Below are 21,158 nucleotides of genomic sequence, written 5' to 3' on the forward strand. Positions count from 1 at the left end.
AAGCACTGGCGGCTGCCTTCTATGTTGAGGCTATTGAAAAGTTGGTACAACGCTATGACAAAAGTCTAAGTCAGAACGGCGACTACGTAGAGAAGTAGCTGAAAGGTGTAGCTAATTGTTACAAGTAAAACATTTCTGATGTTTACTGTGGTTTCAATTTGGCAATCAATCGGAGCTTACTTTCTGAACAGGCCTAGTAGATTAATAATAACATTTGACTGCTTCCGCAAAAAACAACCAAATTGGTTTCATGAAACGGAGATAGACGAATGAGAACTCTAAATCACAAAATATGCTCATAGATAAAACTGGAAAAAAGAACCACAGACAAGAAAGAGAGATTCCAAGTCAAAGTGAAAACCAAACGAACAATGTAAGTCTCTGAAGAAGAAAGGAAAGCAATATAAGGAAGAATGAAACAATACCAGGCTAATCGAAAGGCAGAGAACGTTAAAAATTAATTGATTTAACGTACTCCAAAGTAGGGCGCAACGAAAGAAGAAGAATGTTCTTGATCACGTGGAAGGGGCAGGGAGGATATTTTAGTCTGTCAGCTACAGATTGTTAGAAACACACATTTAGAGTACCTTTTAGAGTGTCTTCGTTAGGTATCTACTCAAGAGCTAAACAAATTAGATTCTATGGAAACACACGTGCCCGAACTTTTCTGTTCACCAGAGGCAGTGATAATAATCCACAGAGCTACTATAACGTTGCATTGCGTGTTCGGGGCCAGGCGTTGATTTAATTTCGAATAATACTAATCAGCATTGGTGGCGGCAGAATTTCGGTATAAGGAGTCATCCGCGAGATCGGAGGAGTCGACAGAGTCTCAGGACAACCCATTGCCTTTGGGATGGGAGACTGTCCCTAAAAGGTGGAAGTATCAGGAACGATCTACGGCATGAGGATGCAGAAGGCAATGGGGACACCACATTAAAGACACGCACTCTATTTCCACGCAACGTAAGACTAATCACAGAAAATGCCGATGCCAGACTGTGATTCATTGGCAGAATCCTCAGGAAATCTAGTGCATCAGCGAAGGAGGTAGCTTACAAAACCCTCGTTCGACAAATACTTGAATGTTGCTCTTCAGTATGGGACCTGTACCAAGTAGGATTGATAAAGGAAATAGAGGCGATCCAAAGAAGAGCAGCGTGTTTCATCAGAGGTACATTTAGTAATCATGAAAGCATCACGAAGATAATCAACGAACTCCAGTGGCAGGCGCCACAAGAGAGGCGTTTTGCATCACTGTGTGATTTACTCTAAAAGTTCCGAAAATGTACGTTCCTAGAAGAATCAACCAATATACAGGGCGTTCCAGAAATATATGAACAGACTTCGAGGGGTTGTAGAGGGTATCTTGAGGAACAAATCGAGGGTAGGAATCCGTGTCCGGAAACGTCATCCAAAGACGCTACAGAACGTCGAAGTTACATGCGCCTGCCATCAGACCATCCTTTCGGCAAGAAACGTGACTTCGTGCACTGACGGACGGTAGGCGGAATGTCTCGCAGTTGTTCAGTGATCGCGGCTGGTTGACACGATCGCCAGTGGAGAAGATGAAGCTAGTTGCTGCGTAGAACAGCCTTGTCGCCTTTGAATGTGATGCTCTGTTGCCTCGATGGATGACGGTTTTGGACACGAGTTTCCATCTGCAGTTTTTTCTCCTGTATACCGAGAAACATTCGAGGTTTTAGAATGTTCCTGGAGAAAAATAAACTGCAGATGGATACCCGTGTTCAGAACCTATCGAGGTAACAGGGCATTGTGCTCATAGGAGGCAAGGACTCTCTAAACAACAACTAACTCCATGTCTCCATTGGCGATTGTGGCAATCAGTTGCAACAACACCTCGAAGTTTGTCGCAACATTTCTGGGACACCTTGTATTGCTTCCTCCTACGTATATTTCGCGAAAAGACCATGACGATAAAAGAGATTTGAGACGACTGCTTACTGGCAGTCGTTCTTCTTGCGAATCACTTGTAACTGGAACAGGAAAGAGGGGAAGTGACAGTGATGCATAAAGTACCATATGCCACACACAGCGGGGCTTGCGGAGTATAGATGTATATGAAAATATGTAGCCTTTAATTCACTAAGTGTCATGATGATCTCTCCACTGGTAAATAATTCAAGAGTAGTTCCGCATTCAGATTTACAGAAGGAGACTGTAAAGGAAGATGTAACCAACGAGTCGAAGTGTGTAATGTCAGATGTTTTTATGTGGACGAGAAGCTAGAAAATCTTAACAGACAAATGCAAACGTCCATTAACGATATAGGTGGTTTCAGTGTAGCGAAATGGAATGAAGCAAGGATTTATCGTCAGACGAATATAGGGTTATTGAAATAGCAGCAGCCAGCGGTATAACTAGAGTAAGATTCATGAAAAATATGAAGATAGGGCAGAGAGTGAGTTACTGTGCACAGCTCACTGATAGTATTATCCTCGTCAGAATCGACAGCAAACTATCGCCAACAATAGTTCAGCCACTCCGGGATGATGATGGCACTGAAACAGAGGATGACACGCGTAAAGCTGAAATACTAAACACCTTTTTCCAAAGCTATTTCACAGAGGAAGACCGCACTGCAGTTCCTTCTCTAAATCCTCGGACAAACGAAAAAATGGCTGACATCGAAATAAGTGTCCAAGGAATAGAAAAGCAACTGAAATCAATCAACAGAGGAAAGTCCACTGGACCTGACGGGATACCAAATCGTTTCTACACAGAATACGCGAAAGAACTTGGCCCCCTTCTAACAGCCGTGTACCGCAAGTCTCTAGAGGAACGGAAGGTTCCAAATGATTGGAAAAGACCACAGGTAGTCCCAGTCTTCAAGAAGGGTCGTCGAGCAGATGCGCAAAACTATAGACCTATATCTCTGACGTCGATCTGTTGTAGAATTTTAGAACATGTTTTTTGCTCGCGTATCATGTCGTTTCTGGAAACCCAGAATCTACTCTGTAGGAATCAACATGGATTCCGGAAACAGCGATCGTGTGAGACCCAACTCGCTTTATTTGTTCCTGAGACCCAGAAAATATTAGATACAGGCACACAGGTAGATGCCATTTTCCTTGACTTCCGGAAGGCGTTCGATACAGTTCCGCACTGTCGCCTGATAAACAAAGTAAGAGCCTACGGAATATCAGATCAGCTGTGTGGCTGGATTGAAGAGTTTTTAGCAAATAGAACACAGCATGTTGTTCTCAATGGAGAGACGTCTACAGACGTTAAAGTAACCTCTGGTGTGCCACAGGGGAGTGTTATGGGACTGTTGCTTTTCACAATGTATATAAATGAGCTAGTAGACAGTGTCGGAAGTTCCATACGGCTTTTCGCGGATGATGCTGTAGTATACAGAGAAGTTGCAGCATTAGAAAATTGCAGCGAAATGCAGGAAGATCTGCAGCGGATAGGCACTTGGTGCAGGGAGTGGCAACTGACCCTTAACATAGACAAATGTAATATATTGCGAATACGTAGAAAGAAGGGTCCTTTATTGTATGATTATATGATAGCGGAACAAACACTGGTAGCAGTTTCTTCTGTAAAATATCTGGGAGTATGCGTGCGGAACGATTTGAAGTGGAATGATCATATAAAATTAATTGTTGGTAAGGCGGGCACAAGGTTGAGATTCATTGGGAGAGTGCTTAGAAAATGTAGTCCATCAACAAAGGAGGTGGCTTACAAAACACTCGTTCGACCTATACTTGAGTATTGCTCATCAGTTTGGGATCCGTACCAGGTCGGGTTGACGGAGGAGATAGAGAAGATCTAAAGAAGAGCGGCGCGCCTCGTCACAGGGTTATTTGGTAAGCGTGACAGCGTTACGGAGATGTTTAGCAAACTCAAGTGGCAGACTGAGAGGCGCTCTGCATCGCGGTGTAGCTTGCTGTCCAGGTTTCGAGAGGGTGCGTTTCTGGATGAGGTATCGAATATATTGCTTCCCCCTACTTATACCTCACGAATGTAAAATTAGAGAGATTCGAGCGTGCACGGAGGCTTTCCGGCAGTCGTTCTTCCCGCGAACCGTACGCGACTGGAACAGGAAAGGGAGGTAATGACAGTGGCACGTGAAGTGCCCTCCACCACACACCGTTGGGTGGCTTGCGGAGTATAATTGTAGATGTAGAGGTATATATGCCGAAGACACAAGCAGAGGACGAAGGGTCAGAAGAAGTATATCAGGATGCACAACGTCTAATTCAGTATGTAAACTGTTGTGGATTGGCAGGAGCCAACCCACGGAGTTTGGAGGAAGCCGAAAGACACGCGTTTAAGCTCACGCAGGCTGGCGTGAGGTCTGGAACAGGACAAGGAATTTAGACTTCAGAAAAAAGGTGGTACTTGGTGGAATACTTAACTTTAACCCATTAATGTTGAACGTAACTCTTGTCTGTACATTCTATACAATATCAATAGCAACTGAATAACGGCGCCTTGCTAGGTCGTAGCAAATGACGTAGCTGAAGGCTATGCTAACTATCGTCTCGGCAAATGAGAGCGTATTTTGTCAGTGAACCATCGCTAGCAAAGTCGGTTGTACAACTGGGGCGAGTGCTAGGAAGTCCCTCTTGACCTGCCGTGTGGCGGCGCTCGGTCTGCAATCACTGATAGTGGCGACACGCGGGTCCGACGTATACTAATGGACCGCGGCCGATTTAAAGGCTACCACGTAGCAAGTGTGGTGTCTGGCGGTGACACCACATTCCTCCCCCGCAAATCGGCGTACGGTGGTGTTATAAGGCTTCCGCCCGCCGTGGGGAGGACCCCATGTTGACGTATGCGACGAGGTGGGGAGCCTAACAACAGGCGAGGCTGTGCCACCCGCACCCTGCCATTCGGTCCAAGGGGAGCTAGGAAACGCCTGAAAACGCGGGTCCGACGTATACTAATGGACCGCGGCCGATTTAAAGGCTACCACCTAGCAAGTGTGGTGTCTGGCGGTGACACCACATTCCTCCCCCGTAAATCGGCGTACGGTGGTGTTATAAGGCTTCCGCCCGCCGTGGGGGGACCCCATGTTGACGTATGCGACGAGGTGGGGAGCCTAACAACAGGCGAGGCTGTGCCACCCGCACCCTGCCATTCGGTCCAAGGGGAGCTAGGAAACGCCTGAAAACCTGCTCCAGGGTGCACGCCAACATGCGGTGTATGCGCCCGTAGAGAGACAGGAGGGGCCGACGGGGTCGACCTCCATCGGGCCGGGGCACCCAACGGGCGAAGACGACATATGGTCCGGAGCGGGCAAGAAGTCCATGGCGGAGGACAACTGGTCACGGGAAGCGATCGGCGGCGCGTGACCCAGGGAGGCGCCCGGCGGTTGCAGCGACGCGTCCACTGCGGGCGGCGGCGGCGGCGGCGGTGGCGGCGGCGGCGGCGGCGCGTCGCCATAGGGCAAAATGGAAGGCAGCGTCGGTAACCCCTGGGGCTGAGGCGAGCCAGTAGATGGGTCCCCAGGGCGCTGACCGGACTGCTCCGTCGCTGAAAGCAGACGGGGAGCGGCAGATCCCGTGCGACGACAGAGGCGCAGCTGATTGAGATGCCGACGCACCTCACCAGAGGCCCCCAAAACCAGATACATAGCGCGGCCGAGGCAGCGAAGAATGCGCCCTTCGAGCCAACGCCGTGAACCTCGATAGTGACGATAGTAGACAACGTCGCCTGGAGCAAAAGGTTCGATGAGGACGACCGTGGAGCAACTCAGCCGGCGAGCGACCATCTCGGGGTGAGAGCGATACGAGGACAAAAAGAGCAACAATGCGTCCTCCCGAGAATGCGACTTTTGCAACTTCAACATCTGTGACTTGAAAGTCCGGACCAATCGTTCAGCGGCACCGTTTGACTGTGGCGAAAACGGCGCGGATGTCAGATGTTGAATACCATTGGCCTTGCAGAATGACTGAAATTCTGCGGACATGAATTGTGGGCCATTGTCGGAAACAATAGTCTGTGGAAGACCTTCAATGCAAAAGATAGCAGATAACGCTTGAATGGTGGCAGATGACGTCGTGGAAGACATCCGGACAACAAAAGGAAAATTACTGAATGAATCGACCAGAACCAACCATCGAGCATTCCAGAATGGACCAGCAAAATCGACGTGTAAGCGTTGCCAAGGGGAAGTGACTTTTGGCCATGCAAAGAATTTCCGCGGTGGTGCGGATTGTTGTTCGGCACACGCCATGTAAGAAGAGCACATATTCGTAATCGCAGCATCGATTCCGAACCAAGTACAGTGTTGACGAGCAAGTTGTTTCGTTCTCACTATACCCCAATGTCCTTGGTGGAGAAGCTGTAAGACAGAGGACTGTAACGAACGTGGGACCACGACCCTGGACTGATCATTATCAGAACGCAACAGCAAAACACCACGTCGTACAAAAGTCTCCCCTTGTGAGCAAAAAATCGGCGAACCAACGGATCCTCGATCCGTGACTTTGACAAGGGCCATTGCGTAGCAACAAAACGCAGAACGGTGGCAAGAACAGGGTCGGCAGCTGTGGCTGTAGCTACACGACGAAAATCAATCGGAAACGATTCGACCACGTCATCGGTTTCCGCATCAATGAACATGCAAGCACGTTCGGAAGAATCGAATGCTCTGTCCTCAGCAACAGGCAAATGGGACAACGCATCGGCGTTTCCGTGCTTAGCAGTGGACCGATACAAGATATCGTAGCGGTACTGCGAGAGGAAAATAGACCAGCGAATGAATTTCTGCGCTGTACGCAGAGGTACAGGCTTGTTCGGATGAAAAAGCGATGTCAAAGGTTTGTGGTCTTTGATGATGGTAAAGTGACGACCATACAAGAAATCATGAAACTTAGTAACACCAAATACGAGAGCCAATGCTTCTTTCTTGATCTGTGAATAATTTCTTTGCGCAGACGAGAGCAATTTGGACGCAAAGGCAATAGGGTGATCATGCGATCCATCTTTGTGCGCAAGCACAGCACCGATCCCGAAATCCGATGCAACCACCATCAACGAAAGGGGTTTCTGGGGATAGTACGGCGTAAGGCAAGTATTGGAAAGCAACGCCGATTTCAACTGGCGAAAGGCGCGTTCGCATTCCGTCGTCCAGACGAACGGAACACCTTTACGGCGTAAGCGATGAAGCGGAGCTGAAATGGAAGAGGCGTGGCGCACATAGCGATGATAATAATTAATTTTTCCCCGCACACTCTGTAGATGCTTCAAATTCTGCGGCGAAGGCAAGTCTTGTACGGCACGGAGGTGCTCGGGACAGGGATGTATGCCTTGGGCATTGAGTACATGTCCCAGGTAGGGTAAGTCACGAGCAAAAAACACACATTTGTCCTTCCGCAAGCGAAGACCATTTTGTCGCAAGACCTGAAATAATGTTCTGAGATTGGCTAAATGTTCTTCTTCCGTCCGTCCGGAGATCACAATATCGTCCAGATAGTTTGCTGCAGTAGGGAGCGACGCACAAACAGTTTGCAGATATTGCTGAAACAATGCAGGGGCGGATGCACACCCGAATGGCAGTCGTTTGAATCGATACAAACCAAGATGCGTGTTAACCACCAAAACGCGCTGGGATTCTTCGTCCACTGGTATTTGCAAGTACGCATCTGCTAGGTCCAACTTCGAAAAATATTTACCCGGGCAGAGTTTGTCAAGAAGATCTTCCGGGCGGGGTAAAGGAAAAGTTGCAGTCACTAGTTGTGGATTCACTGTTGCCTTAAAGTCCACACAAAGTCTCAATTTTCCCGAAGGTTTTGGCAAAATTACTAAGGGTGATGCCCAGAGAGAAGCCTGCACACGTTCAATCACACCTTCTGATTCCAAATCGTTTAATGTTCTTGCGATCTCATCAAGCAATGCGGGGGAACATTGCGCGCTCTGAAAAATTTCGGTTGCACCTTTACTTTCAGTTCCAAATGTGCTTTAGAGTTCTTAGCGCAACCAAGGCCCGGTGCAAAAATGTCTGCAAACTCTTCACATAGACGAGAAACGCTGTCTGAAGGCACAGTATGGTTCACTGATAGGACCTGATTTACTATAGACAAGTTAAACAACTGAAATAAATCGAAACCAAACAAGTTCACTGCAGAAGAAGAACGAAGGACGTACAATGACACAAGTTTAGTTTGTCCTTTGTATGTTGCAAGAAGGCTGCACTGTCCTAACACAGGGAGCCCGTGACCTGAATATGCAGTTAGCTTAACATTTGCGGCATGCAACGGAGGTGTGCCCAGCTGTTTGTACGTGTCGTGATTGATCAGTGAAACTGCAGCTCCGGTATCGAGCTGGAATGGTATCACTTTGCCGTTACTGTCCAAGTCTACAAAAAGTTTATTGTCCTGCTGACGACAAGAGCGACTGTCTCGTGCAACGTGAACTGACACTGGTACAAAATCACTTGTGACATGACGGGATTTCTGGCGATGTCGACACACACTATTTGTGGGACGAACACAGTCACTGGTAGAGAGAGTGGCACTGGGCAGAGTGGAATGAACTACATGAATTTCCATGGGCGAAGTTTCACGAGCCGGAGTATCCTTGGTTCGATTCCGATTCCGGCGCGAAGCAAAGGGCCTGGAATGGTTGTGAGTGTCCGATCGGAGCTTTTTCTGGCAAACACTCTGAACATGTCCTGTTTTATTACAGAAAAAGCAAATAGCCTGGCGTGACGGGCAATTCTGACGCGAATGTCTAGTAGCACACCGCGGGCATGATTTTAGCACTGCATTTGCTTGCCTGCGCGGCACATGTGGCTGAGAGCCTGGTGGCAGCTGCGCAGATGGGTGCATGGGCTGTTTACTGTTCCGTGCAGCATGCCTGGCGGGCCGGTTAACATGACACATGGCTGGTGAAGTTTCAAATGATTCCTGAACAAAGTCAAGTGTGTCCTGCTGATCCAATATGTCCAACACTTGTTGAAGGGAGGGATTGACTAGTTTCAAAATCTGTTCCCTTATACGAACATCAGAAATGTTCTGTGCAATTGCATCACGTACCATAGTATCTGAATAAGGGAGTCCACATTGACACTCAAAAGCACAATCCCTAGTAAGGCCCGGCAAGGTTGCAACCCACTCCCGATTAGCCTGACCTGCCGTACATTTTGTATGAAAGAAGGTATACCTTTTTGCAACTACAATGACTGATTCTTTGAAATATGCATCTAATGCAGACAAAATTTCGTCGTAGGACAGAGTTGCTACGTAGCGTCGGGGAAATAATTTCACTATCACACGGTACGTTCGGACGCCTATGGAGGAAAGGAGAAAAGGCTGCCGCTCATTACCTTGAATTCTGTAGGCGGCGAGATGGAATCCAAATTGGCGTGACCACTCCGTCCATCTTTCCAGTGCAGCATCAAAAGGACGAAAAGTTGGTGCAACTGCGTGTTGTGGCTGCTTTAGCGGTGGAGCGGCGGCTGCCGCATCGTTTTGCATCGCACGTTGACCCTGGACGAGCTGTCCAAGGGCATCCAGTAAGGCCTTCGTCTGCTGATTCTGTAAGCGATAAAATTCGGACAATACATCTGGAGATTGTGGCGAAGCCATTACACTAGTAAATCAGGGCAGTATAGTTAAGAACGCAGAAAACCTCGTCGCCAAAATGTTGTGGATTGGCAGGAGCCAACCCACGGAGTTTGGAGGAAGCCGAAAGACACGCGTTTAAGCTCACGCAGGCTGGCGTGAGGTCTGGAACAGGACAAGGAATTTAGACTTCAGAAAAAAGGTGGTACTTGGTGGAATACTTAACTTTAACCCATTAATGTTGAACGTAACTCTTGTCTGTACATTCTATACAATATCAATAGCAACTGAATAACGGCGCCTTGCTAGGTCGTAGCAAATGACGTAGCTGAAGGCTATGCTAACTATCGTCTCGGCAAATGAGAGCGTATTTTGTCAGTGAACCATCGCTAGCAAAGTCGGTTGTACAACTGGGGCGAGTGCTAGGAAGTTTCTCTAGACCTGCCGTGTGGCGGCCCTCGGTCTGCAATCACTGATAGTGGCGACACGTGGGTCCGACGTATACTAATGGACCGCGGCCGATTTAAAGGCTACCACCTAGCAAGTGTGGTGTCTGGCGGTGACAACACATAAACTCTGTAGTAGGGGAAGGAACTGAAAATGGTGTTAAGGGAGAATATGGATTTGATAATAGGAATGAGAGAGGAGAAAGACAGTAAAGTTCTACATTAAATTTCATCTTGTAATAGCTAATACATTGCTGAAAGTGAGGAGGTGTACTGGGAAAAGCCCTGGAAACACGGAAAGTTCCCATCTGGACTAGATCATGGCCAAACAGTGATTCTGAAATGAAATTGTGAATTGTAAAGTGTACCCAGGAGCGCATATAGTCTCAGACTGCAATTTAGTAATAATGAATACTAAGCTAAAATTTAAGAGAACCACCAGGAACACTTGAAGGAAGTGGAATACTGAATTATTGAGGAACGATGAGGTGCATTTGAAGTTCTCCAAGGGTGCAGGTACCGCTATAACGAATAACAAAGTAGGCAGTTCAGTTGAAGAAGAATAGACATCTCTAAATAAATTATTTGATGAAATAGATTAGAGAAACATTACTTGCAGCTTTAAGTGATGCTCGAAGTATGTATAGCAACTGAGATGCTAATACGTTAGTGAGGTGAAGGAGACCGCTGAGTGAAATTCCACCAGACGCATACCATCTAGTGTTGTTTAAAATTCTAAGATCATAAGTTAAACACTGAACTTCAAATTGCCATTTGGCACCTCATTTGCTGTACATAACTTCGAGCATGATCATCATGATAATGGCGTCCTCTTGGGTAAAATATTCCGGAGGTAAAATAGTCCCCCATTCGGATCTCCGGGCGGGGACTACTCAAGAGGATGTCGTTATCAGGAGAAAGAAAACTGGCGTTCTACGGATCGGAGCGTGGAATGTCAGGTCCCTTAATCGGGCGGGTAGGTTAGAAAATTTGAAAAGGGAAATGGATAGGTTAAAGTTACATATAGTGGGAATTAGTGAAGTTCGGTGGCAGGAGGAACAAGACTTCTGGTCAGGTGACTACAGGGTTATAAACACAAAGTCAAATAGGGGTAAGGCAGGAGTAGGTTTAATAATGAATAGGAAAATAGGAATGTGGGTAAGCTACTACAAACAGCTTAGTGAACGCATTATTGTGGCCAAGATAGATACGAAGCCCACACCTACTACAGTAGTACAAGTTTATATGCCAACCAGCTCTGCAGATGACGAAGAAATTGAAGAAATGTATGATGAAATAAAAGAAATTATTCAGATAGTGAAGGGAGACGAAAATTTAATAGTCATGGGTGACTGGAATTCGAGTGTAGGAAAAGGGAGAGAAGGAAACGTAGTAGGTGAATATGGATTGGGGCTAAGAAATGAAAGAGGAAGCCGCCTGGTAGAATTTTGCACATAGCACAACTTAATCATAGCTAACACTTGGTTTCAGAATCATGAAAGAAGGTTGTATACATGGAAGAACCCTGGAGATACTAAAAGGTATCAGATAGATTATATAATGGTAAGACAGAGATTTAGGAACCAGGTTTTAAATTGTAAGACATTTCCAGGGGCAGATGTGGACTCTGACCACAATCTATTGGTTATGACCTGTAGATTAAAACTGAAGAAACTGCAAAAAGGTGGGAATTTAAGGAGATGGGACCTGGATAAACTGAAAGAACCAGAGGTTGTACAGAGTTTCAGGGAGAACATAAGGGAACAATTGACAGGAATGGGGGAAAGAAATACAGTAGAAGAAGAATGGGTAGCTTTGAGGGATGAAGTAGTGAAGGCAGCAGAGGATCAAATAGGTAAAAAGACGAGGGCTAGTAGAAATCCTTGCGTAACAGAAGAAATATTGAATTTAATTGAATAAAGGAGAAAATATAAAAATGCAGTAAATGAAGCTGGCAAAAAGGAATATAAACGTCTCAAAAATGAGATCGACAGGAAGTGCAAACTGGCTAAGCAGGGATGGCTAGAGGACAATTGTAAGGATGTAGAGGCTTATCTTACTAGGGGTAAGATAGATACTGCCTACAGGAAAATTAAAGAGACCTTTGGAGATAAGAGAACCACTTGTATGAATATCAAGAGCTCAGATGGAAACCCAGTTCTAAGCAAAGAGGGGAAAGCAGAAAGGTGGAAGGAGTATATATAGGGTCTATACAAGGGCGATGGACTTGAGGACAATATTATGGAAGTGGAAGAGGATGTAGATGAAGATGAAATGGGAGATACGATACTGCGTGAAGAGTTTGACAGAGCACTGAAAGACCTGAATCGAAACAAGGCCCCCGGAGTAGACAACATTCCATTGGAACTACTGGCGGCCTTGGGAGAGCCAGTCCTGACAAAACTCTACCATCTGGTGAGCAAGATGTATGAAACAGGCGAAATACCCTCAGACTTCAAGAAGAATATAATAATTCCAATCCCAAACAAAGCGCGTGTTGACAGATGTGAAAATTGCCGAACTATCAGTTTAATAAGCCACGGCTGCAAAATACTAACGCGAATTCTTTACAGACGAATGGAAAAACTAGTAGAAGCCGACCTCGGGGAAGATCAGTTTGGATTCCGTAGAAATACTGGAACACGTGAGGCAATACTGACCTTACGACTTATCTTAGAAGAAAGATTAAGGAAAGGCAAACCTACGTTTCTAGCATTTGTAGACTTAGAGAAAGCTTTTGACAATGTTAACTGGAATACTCTCTTTCAAATTCTAAAGGTGGCAGGGGTAAAATACAGGGAGCGAAAGGCTATTTACAATTTGTACAGAAACCAGATGGCAGTTATAAGAGTCGAGGGACATGAAAGGGAAGCAGTGGTTGGGAAGGGAGTAAGACAGGGTTGTAGCCTCTCCCCGATGCTATTCAATCTGTATATCGAGCAAGCAATAAAGGAAACAAAAGAAAAGTTCGGAGTAGCTATTAAAACCCATGGAGAAGAAATAAGAAATTGAGGTTCGCTGGTGACATTGTAATTCTGTCAGAGACAGCAAAGGGCTTGGAAGAGCAGTTGAACGGAATGGGCAGTGTCTTGAAAGGTGGGTATAAGATGAACATCAACAAAAGCAAAATGAGGATAATGGAATGTAGTCGAATTAAGTCGGCTGATGTTGAAGGTATAAATCAAATAAGTCAGTGGCACAGACATTTCTTCGGAATTTCTGAAATTACCAGGGGAAGTGGCAACCAAACGACCACTGAAGTTGGTGACTAGAGTCTATTGAGACTGGGGCATGCCATCAGACTTCCTGAAAATTATTAGCCATACAATCCTGAACACATAAAAGGTAGATAAGTGTGAAAACTATCGTACAATCAGCTTAAGAAAAATGGTTCAAATGGCTCTGAGCACTATGGGACTCAACTGCTGAGGTCATTAGTCCCATAGAACTTAGAACTAGTTAAACCTAACTAACCTAAGGACATCACAAACATCCATGCCCGAGGCAGGATTCGAACCTGCGACCGTAGCGGTCCTGCGGTTCCAGACTGCAGCGCCTTTAACCGCACGGCCACTTCGGCCGGCTCAGCTTAAGAGCTCATGCATCGACGTATCTAGAAAGAATGGAAAAGAAAATTGAGGATCTGTTAGATGATCAGTGGGGCTTTAGGAAAGGTAAAGGCACCAAAGAAGCAGTTGTGACGTTACGCCTGATAATAGAAGAAGGAAAAATCAAGACACGTTCTCTAGGATTTGTCGAACTGGAATAATCTTTCGACATGTAAAATGGTGAAAGATGTTCGAAATGTTCAGATAAACGCGTGCAAGATATAGGGAAAGACAGGTAATGTAAAATATGTACAAAAACTAAGAGGGAACAGTAAGAACTGCAAATGCTCACAGAAAAAAGATGTAAGACAGGAATGCAGTCTTTCTCCTCTAACGTTCAAAATATACATCGAAGAAGCTATGATGGATATAAAAGAAAATTTCAGAAAGAGAAGATTCGCTGACGGCACTACCATCCTCAATGAAAGTCAATAATCATTATAGGCACTGTTCATGGGATGAGCCGTCTAATGAGTACAGAGTATCGGTTGAGAGCAAACCGAAGAAAGACGAAGATAATAAAGAGTAGCACAAATGAAATTAAGCTTATCCATTACGGATATTTTAGAACCCGTGACTGCCAATTAAATGTAAATACATAAAACTGGAACCAGGCACTTTTTTGAATAGTTATTTATTATTCCATAAACCGGTTTTCGAAACTTTTCAGGTTCATCTTTAGATGGTTTCTGGATGTCACATGAGTGTTTCTAGCATAATACTTGGTGCTAGCTTGCGACAGTATGGGCGGCTTTTTGTTTGTGTGTGAAGTGATTTACCAACTGGCCATCAAAATGGAAGCAGACACATGGGCATTAACGGAAAGAAGCCGCCCATACTATCGCAAGCCAGCACCCAGCATTATGCTAGAAATAGTGATGTAACATCCAGAAAACCATATGTAGAGGAACCTGAAAAGGTTCGAAAACCGGTTCACAAAATAATAAATAACTATTCAAAAAAGTAACTGGTTGCAGTTTCATGCATTTACATTTACAAATGGAATTAGTGATGAATATATCATCAAAATTGGGAACGAAGATGAAGGTATTCGCTCCTTTCGAAACAAAATAATACAAGGACAAGAAAAGGACATAGACAGCGAACTAGTACAGGCAAAGAGGGCAATCCTGGCCAGAAGATGTCTATTAGTATCAAAACATCGGCCTTAAGCCATACATATTACAAAACTAGATGAATGTGTATACGTACGTAGTTATGTATGCATGTTCCACATCTCCTCCTAAATCACTGCTGCGATTACAACCAAACTTGGTACGCATATTACTCACTGTTTGGAAATCATCGCTGTGGGTTAAGAACTACCTACCTATCAAAGGGATGGGGATGGTGGTGAAAAAACACTGTAGCCCAGGGCGAGCGAATATCCGCACTTTAGTCATCCAATATTTGAGAATGAGAACATTTAGTGACTTGCAACAAACTTAACACATAATTTCAAAAATTAATGACACTTTTTCTCGCTGAGAACCCCACAAAGCAACGAAAGAAAAAAAAGTTTATCGGTTACATTTTCGCTGTTCATTTAGTAATACTTGTGCATCATACATGACGTTTTTATTTATTACTCCTTTGCCACTAACTTTATTCGCAACACGTTTCACAGATAGTTTCCACATACGACGCTGAATGTACCTAGAAAAATATTTCAGTGTACGGCATATTCACAATACACTTGAAACTTCCTGGCAGATTAAAACTGTGTGGCGGACCGAGACTCGAACTCGGGACCTTTGCCTTTCGCGGGCAAGTGCTCTACCAACTGAGCTACCCAAGCACGACTCACGCCCTGTCCTCACAGTTTTACTTCAGCCAGTACCTCGTCTCCTACCTTCCAAACTTTACAGAAGCTCTCCTGCGAACCTTACAGTACTAGCACTCCTGAAAGAAAGGATATTGCGGAGACATGGCTTAGCCACAGCCTGGTGGATGTTTCCTGAATGAGATTTTCACTCTGCAGCGGAGTGTGCGCTGATATGAAACTTCCTGGCAGATTAAAACTGTGTGCACACACGGGGTGAGAAAGTAGTGTAGCCCATGACGCGCGAATAGTCAGACTATATTCGTCCAGTATTTGAAAATAAGAGCATTTAGTGCCACATAGTAAATTTTACACATAATTCCAATAGTTTACGAAACTTTTTCTTGCTGAGAATCCCCAAATAAGGAGGAAACATAAAAGTTTATCGCTTACATTTTCAGTGTTCATGCAGTAAAACTGCCACATCATTCTTTGCTGCTATCTCTATATGTAACACGTTTTGCAGACAGATCCAAATATGCCGTCCAGTGTACCCACAAAATTATACCATTTTACGACACATCGTTCAGGAGATACTGTGTCATAAACACTGAGCTGCGTCAAAACGGAACTGCAGGAAGAAATTCGCAAGATATATAGGCTAACTCTGAGTACAAATATGTGTGAACTACGCGTCAAATGTGCGTAAGCGATAACAGTCACGTGTAGAAAGCTTCTCCTAAACCACTGAGTCGATTTCAGCTGAACTCCGTATGCAAACTACTTACTACTTGGAAAGAAATACTATAGGGGTAAGAACCAGGGTAGAAGTGATAACGTAGAGAGATATGGGGGGTAGGAGGAGATGGACATAAACTGATGACCTTAGCAGTTAAGTCACATAAGATTTCACACACATCTGAACATTTTTTTGAACACAGATAGGGGTGGAGCAGATGAGCAGAGAGAGGGGAAGGGAAGAACTGAGAGAAAGGGAAGAGTGGAGATGGACAGAGAGGGGATAGAGGAGGAGAAAAGAAAGAGGAGATGGACAGAGACAGGAAGGAGGAAGAGATGTAGAGAGAGAGGGGAAGGGTGAGATGGACAGAGAGAGGGGAGGAGGAGATCGCTTACAAAAGTCTGTAATAAATACATACCAGGGCAATGCCGGGTACTTAGCTAGTTAGTGCAATAAATTCCTGGGAATGCACATCCGAGGGAAGCATTGTACTATGGAAATTAACCAAGGATTTGGAGAAAACCGGAATAGAAGAGGAGTAAAGTATTTGAGATGTGGTGCTGCAGAAGGATGTAGAACATTCGTTGGAATGACACGAAATGAGAAGGTTGTTGAAAAAAAAAGCTGTGGTCATTATCAAGGGAACAGTTTCAGATAAAAAAGTTAGTGGAAGGACTAAGGCGTTTTAATAATTTTATGGCTGTTTCTAATGTACTAAATGTGATGATTGCGCTGCCCAGGAACACATATATGTATGCAAAAGCAACGCTCTTGGCGAACACTTACCGTAATCTGTAGATCCGGTTCCATTGTACCCGAAGTAATAGAAGTGAATAGGTAGATTGCTGGAGTTAGCTACGGCCCTAGCGAAGGAGTCCGCTGGATGTATGAAGTACAAGTCGGAAAACAGCTGCAAATAAACAAGTACATTAGAGAAATACATTGGAGACATTAGTAACGCGCATCAACAGATAAACAGTAGAACTTCAGAAGGATGTCGTAATCGTTTCTCGCAACAAGCACATAAAATGTTTCCCGATTGAACTCTCTCGCAGCAACACTATTGGAAGAACAGTGCTTAGTCGCAGTGCTTAGACCACGAGATGTGCGTTCGAGGGAAGAGGGGTTCAAATTTCTATTCTGTCATTCACATTTAGGTTTTCTGTGGTTTCCCAAAATGGTTAAAGATGAATACCGGAATGGCTCTTTTGCAAAGGACGCAACCGATTTCCTCCCCAGACTGCAGAATTCTAGGTTATGGCCGCCTGTAATGATATTCTCGTCGACGGATCGCTAAACCCTTATCTTCCTCTCTTCCGATGAAGTGTTTACGCCGACAGCAGATAAATATTTTGCAGACCTCCTAGAATCACACACCATGGAAACTGCATGGACAACTTGCGTTCAGCTAAAAGACAGCTAAGTCAAAAAAATAAATGCACTTTCGACTTATAGTTTTTTGGGGGAGATTTTAGGGCGCAAAACGTCTAAGGTCATAAGCGCCCAGTGTAGAACCATAGAATGCTGGGACCGCGAGGATAAAAAACCGTTGCGAGGTCCAATACAGAAGGAAGAAAAAACAAATCTATAACGTCAAGACGTTACGGCAGAGTATCTAAAAGACATCGACAAGACACCGGAGTCTCCAGATAGAAATCAAATCTCTTTTGTCATATTACTACTTTTTAAAAAACTTAAAACGCGAGCCACAGCTCGCACATCATCCGCGAAAATGTCCGGCAAAGCGGGCGGCAGCCCGATCCTGAGACGTAAGTGGCTAAAATAGGGACAGAGGATCAGGAAATGTCTTGCTGTTAATGGCTGGATACAGAAAGGACAGCTGGATGCAGGGTCGCTGCTCAACAAGTGGCGGTGACTAAAGCGGCAGTGCCCTATTCACAACCGAGCTAACATTACTTCCTCATGGCGAGACGGCCGGGAGGAAGTCGACCAGACTTCTGGGAGAGGTTTGACTTCTCTGAGTTTGTTCCCATGAAGGGAGCACCAATGGTCATGCAAAAGTGACGTCATACACCGAGAGAGAATAGTACAAATATCTTGAGAGGGAACAGAGTAAGAGGCGGGCCGACCGAGATTGACTGTGGCCTTGTTTGCAGCATCAGCAGCGTCATTCCCAGGCACACCAACATGGCCACACACCCAGGTGAACATCACTTGGGCTCCCCCATTTGGGAACAAATGGAGCCAGTCCTGGGTCCGTCGAACGATAGGGTGGACTGGATCTGGATCATCCAGGCTCTGAAGGGCACTGAGGGAGATAGAGCAGATCACACAGCGAGTGAACTGGTGCCTCTGGACGTAGTGAATAGCCTGATAGAGGGCAAAAAGCTCTGCGGTAAAAACTGTGCACTGGTCAAGAAGCCAGTATTGAAACTTATCAGTCCCGACGACAAAAGCATAGCCAACACCATGGGAGGACTTGGAGCCATCAGTGTACAAAAATATGCCATCGGCAAGTTGTGAGCGAAGTTCCAGAAATTTGCAGCGATAGGTCAGCTCGGAAGTCGAATCCTTCAGGAACGAGCTGAGGTCAAAATGAACACAAACCTGTGCCTGAAGCCAAGGTGGTGAAGGGCTCTCCCCCTTTCGGAAAGTGGCACGAAGTGTGAACTGCAGATGCTGAAACAGGTGACGCAAGCGGATGTCGGGAGGTTATAGAGAAGAAACGTGCATCTCGTATTGGCGGTCAAGAATGTTACAAAAAAAGGGTCAAAGGTTGGGTGGCCTGGCATGGAAGAAAGCCGACACGCATACCTACTGAGTAGGATGTCGCGCTGGTATGACAGTGGTAGTTCACCGGCTTCTGTGTAGAGACTCTCAACTGGGCTAGTATGGCAGGCAACAGCGACGAGACGGATCCCCAAATGTGTATTGTATTTAGACGGCGTAAGATAGACGGCCGTGCAGAGGAGTAGACAATGCATCCATAATCCAACTTGGAGCAGACAAGAGATCGATAGAGGTGTAGGAAGACAGTCTGGTCAGCTCCCCAAGAGGTACCACTCAATACACGAAGGACATTGAGGGACTGGGTGCAGCGTGCAGCCAGGTAGGACACGTGGGGAGACCAACTGAGTTTCCTATCGAACTTAAGCCCTAAGAACTTCATTGCATCCACGAACGGGAGAGCATTCTGGCACAGTCGCCAGAAGTTGACACAAACGGATTTGGTAGCAGAAAAGCGGAAGCCAGTTGTAACATCCACGAATAGAGACGGTCCAGACAACGCTGAAGACAGCGTTGCAGGAGACACGTCCGCTGTAAGCTGCAATAAATAGCAAAGTCGTCAACGAGAAAGAGAGCCGGAAATGCCAGATGGAAGGCAGTCCATAATTAGTTTGATGGTTATGGCGAAGAGGACGACACTCAGTGTGTAGCACTGAGGCACCCCGTTCTCGTGTGAAAAGGTGTGGGATAACGAGGAACCCACACGTACCCGGAAAACTCGGTCTGTTAAAAAATTCCGTATTAAAGTGGGAAGACGACCACGAAGGCCCCATGTGTGCATAGTACGTAGAATGCCTGTCCGCCAACAGGTACCATAGGCTTTCTCCAAATCAAATAAAACGGCCACTGTTTGTCGCTTCTGCAGAAAATTATTCATGATGAACGTCGACAGGGTGACGAGATGATCAACTGCTGAGCGGCCCTTTCGGAATCGTCACTGAGCATTAGTGAGAAAATGTGACTCCGGCCACCACACTAATCGAGCATTGATCATGCCTTCTATCACCTTACAAACGCTGCTCGTAAGGGAAATTGGACGATAGCTGGGAGGAAGAGATTTATCTTTACCAGGATTAGGTAGGGGAACAATAATACCTTCACGCCAAAGGGTGGGAAATACACCGTCAGTCCAAAGACGGTTGTAGGTATCGAGAAGAAAGCATATTCCCGCAGGAGAAAGATTCTGCAGCATGAGGACGTGGGGCCCAGGAGTAGAAGATCTGGATGAGGAGAGAGTACGCTCGAGCTCCCTCATAGTAAAAGGGGTATTGGTGCATTCTCGATTCAAAGAGATTGCACGAGCCTCCTCCGCCTTTTTCCGAGGAAGAAAGACAGGATGGTAGTGGGTGGAACTTGAAACCTCCGCAAAGTACTTGCCAAAAGCGTTGGAAACATCGACAGGGTCGACTATGACGTTTCCCGCCACTGTCAGACGGGGAGCTGCGAGGGCTGGGGCTCCGTGGTCGCCAAGCACGACTCACCAAAGAGCGGTGAGCCACCTGGGGGGACTTTCGACTTACAGTACATTGCATATCAGAACTAAAAATTTGATCCTAGTCTTTGTAATACATTTTCGTTTGTAAGTGTAGGGAATAAACTACTATGTTTCAATTCCCTGCACCTCTCACTATTTTCGAAACTCAAATATTAGTCGAGGCTGATTCTAAGTCCGTCAGTCGTTCTTTAGCTGATTTCACTTCCTGTATGGTAGGCACCTAGATCTAAGACTGTGTCAGCGTGGTTAATAATATCATTTATAGTTCTTAATTGCGATGAATGAAAGCGTTTTACAGTTTGGTATTGAAGTTCTTACAGTAACTGAAAACTGTATTCGTGAACAGAAGGCGAAGATTGTTACGTGAGATGAATGGTGCTTTGACCACGCTATAGTATCTTACTACACGGTTTTGACGAAAAGTGTTTTTGTATCACCAGTATCGGATATATTCATTTTAGAATGTGTATCCTTTGTTGATTTGTTATTTATTTGACAACCCTACAGCCATTTCTAATACTGTACAGTTACTATTGTTATTTACAGTATACAGGATGAGGCAGTTAAGATAGACTACCTCAGATATTGTTTGTCCAGAATGAATAAATATATCGAGGTGTGGTTTTCGCCAGGTTATAGCGGACAATATGGCGAATTTCCTGACGTTCTCAAGAAATTTTTATCGTTTGTAGTCGCCGAATTACGACACCGATTTTTTTTCCCCTAGTGGATTTAGTCAACGACATAACATGTGTGGGACATGATCAAATAGTATTAAGGTAACAGCGTCGCCAGCCACTGTCTCACCTGCAGGAGAAGAG

General features: G+C 45.4%; 1 protein-coding gene across 2 annotated transcripts in view; it reads right to left on the minus strand.

Annotated features, from left to right (window-relative positions):
* LOC126198971 (juvenile hormone esterase-like) overlaps positions 1–21,158 on the minus strand; it is a 214,940-nt gene that overhangs the window by 12,026 nt on the left and 181,756 nt on the right. For both annotated transcript variants that reach the window (XM_049935629.1, XM_049935631.1), the window contains exon 8: positions 16,881–17,004. In XM_049935629.1, coding sequence (XP_049791586.1) covers positions 16,881–17,004 — 124 coding nt within the window. The remainder of the gene's footprint in view (positions 1–16,880; positions 17,005–21,158) is intronic.

The sequence above is a fragment of the Schistocerca nitens genome, chromosome 8 (assembly GCF_023898315.1).
Source record: "Schistocerca nitens isolate TAMUIC-IGC-003100 chromosome 8, iqSchNite1.1, whole genome shotgun sequence".
Lineage (NCBI taxonomy): Eukaryota > Metazoa > Arthropoda > Insecta > Orthoptera > Acrididae > Schistocerca > Schistocerca nitens.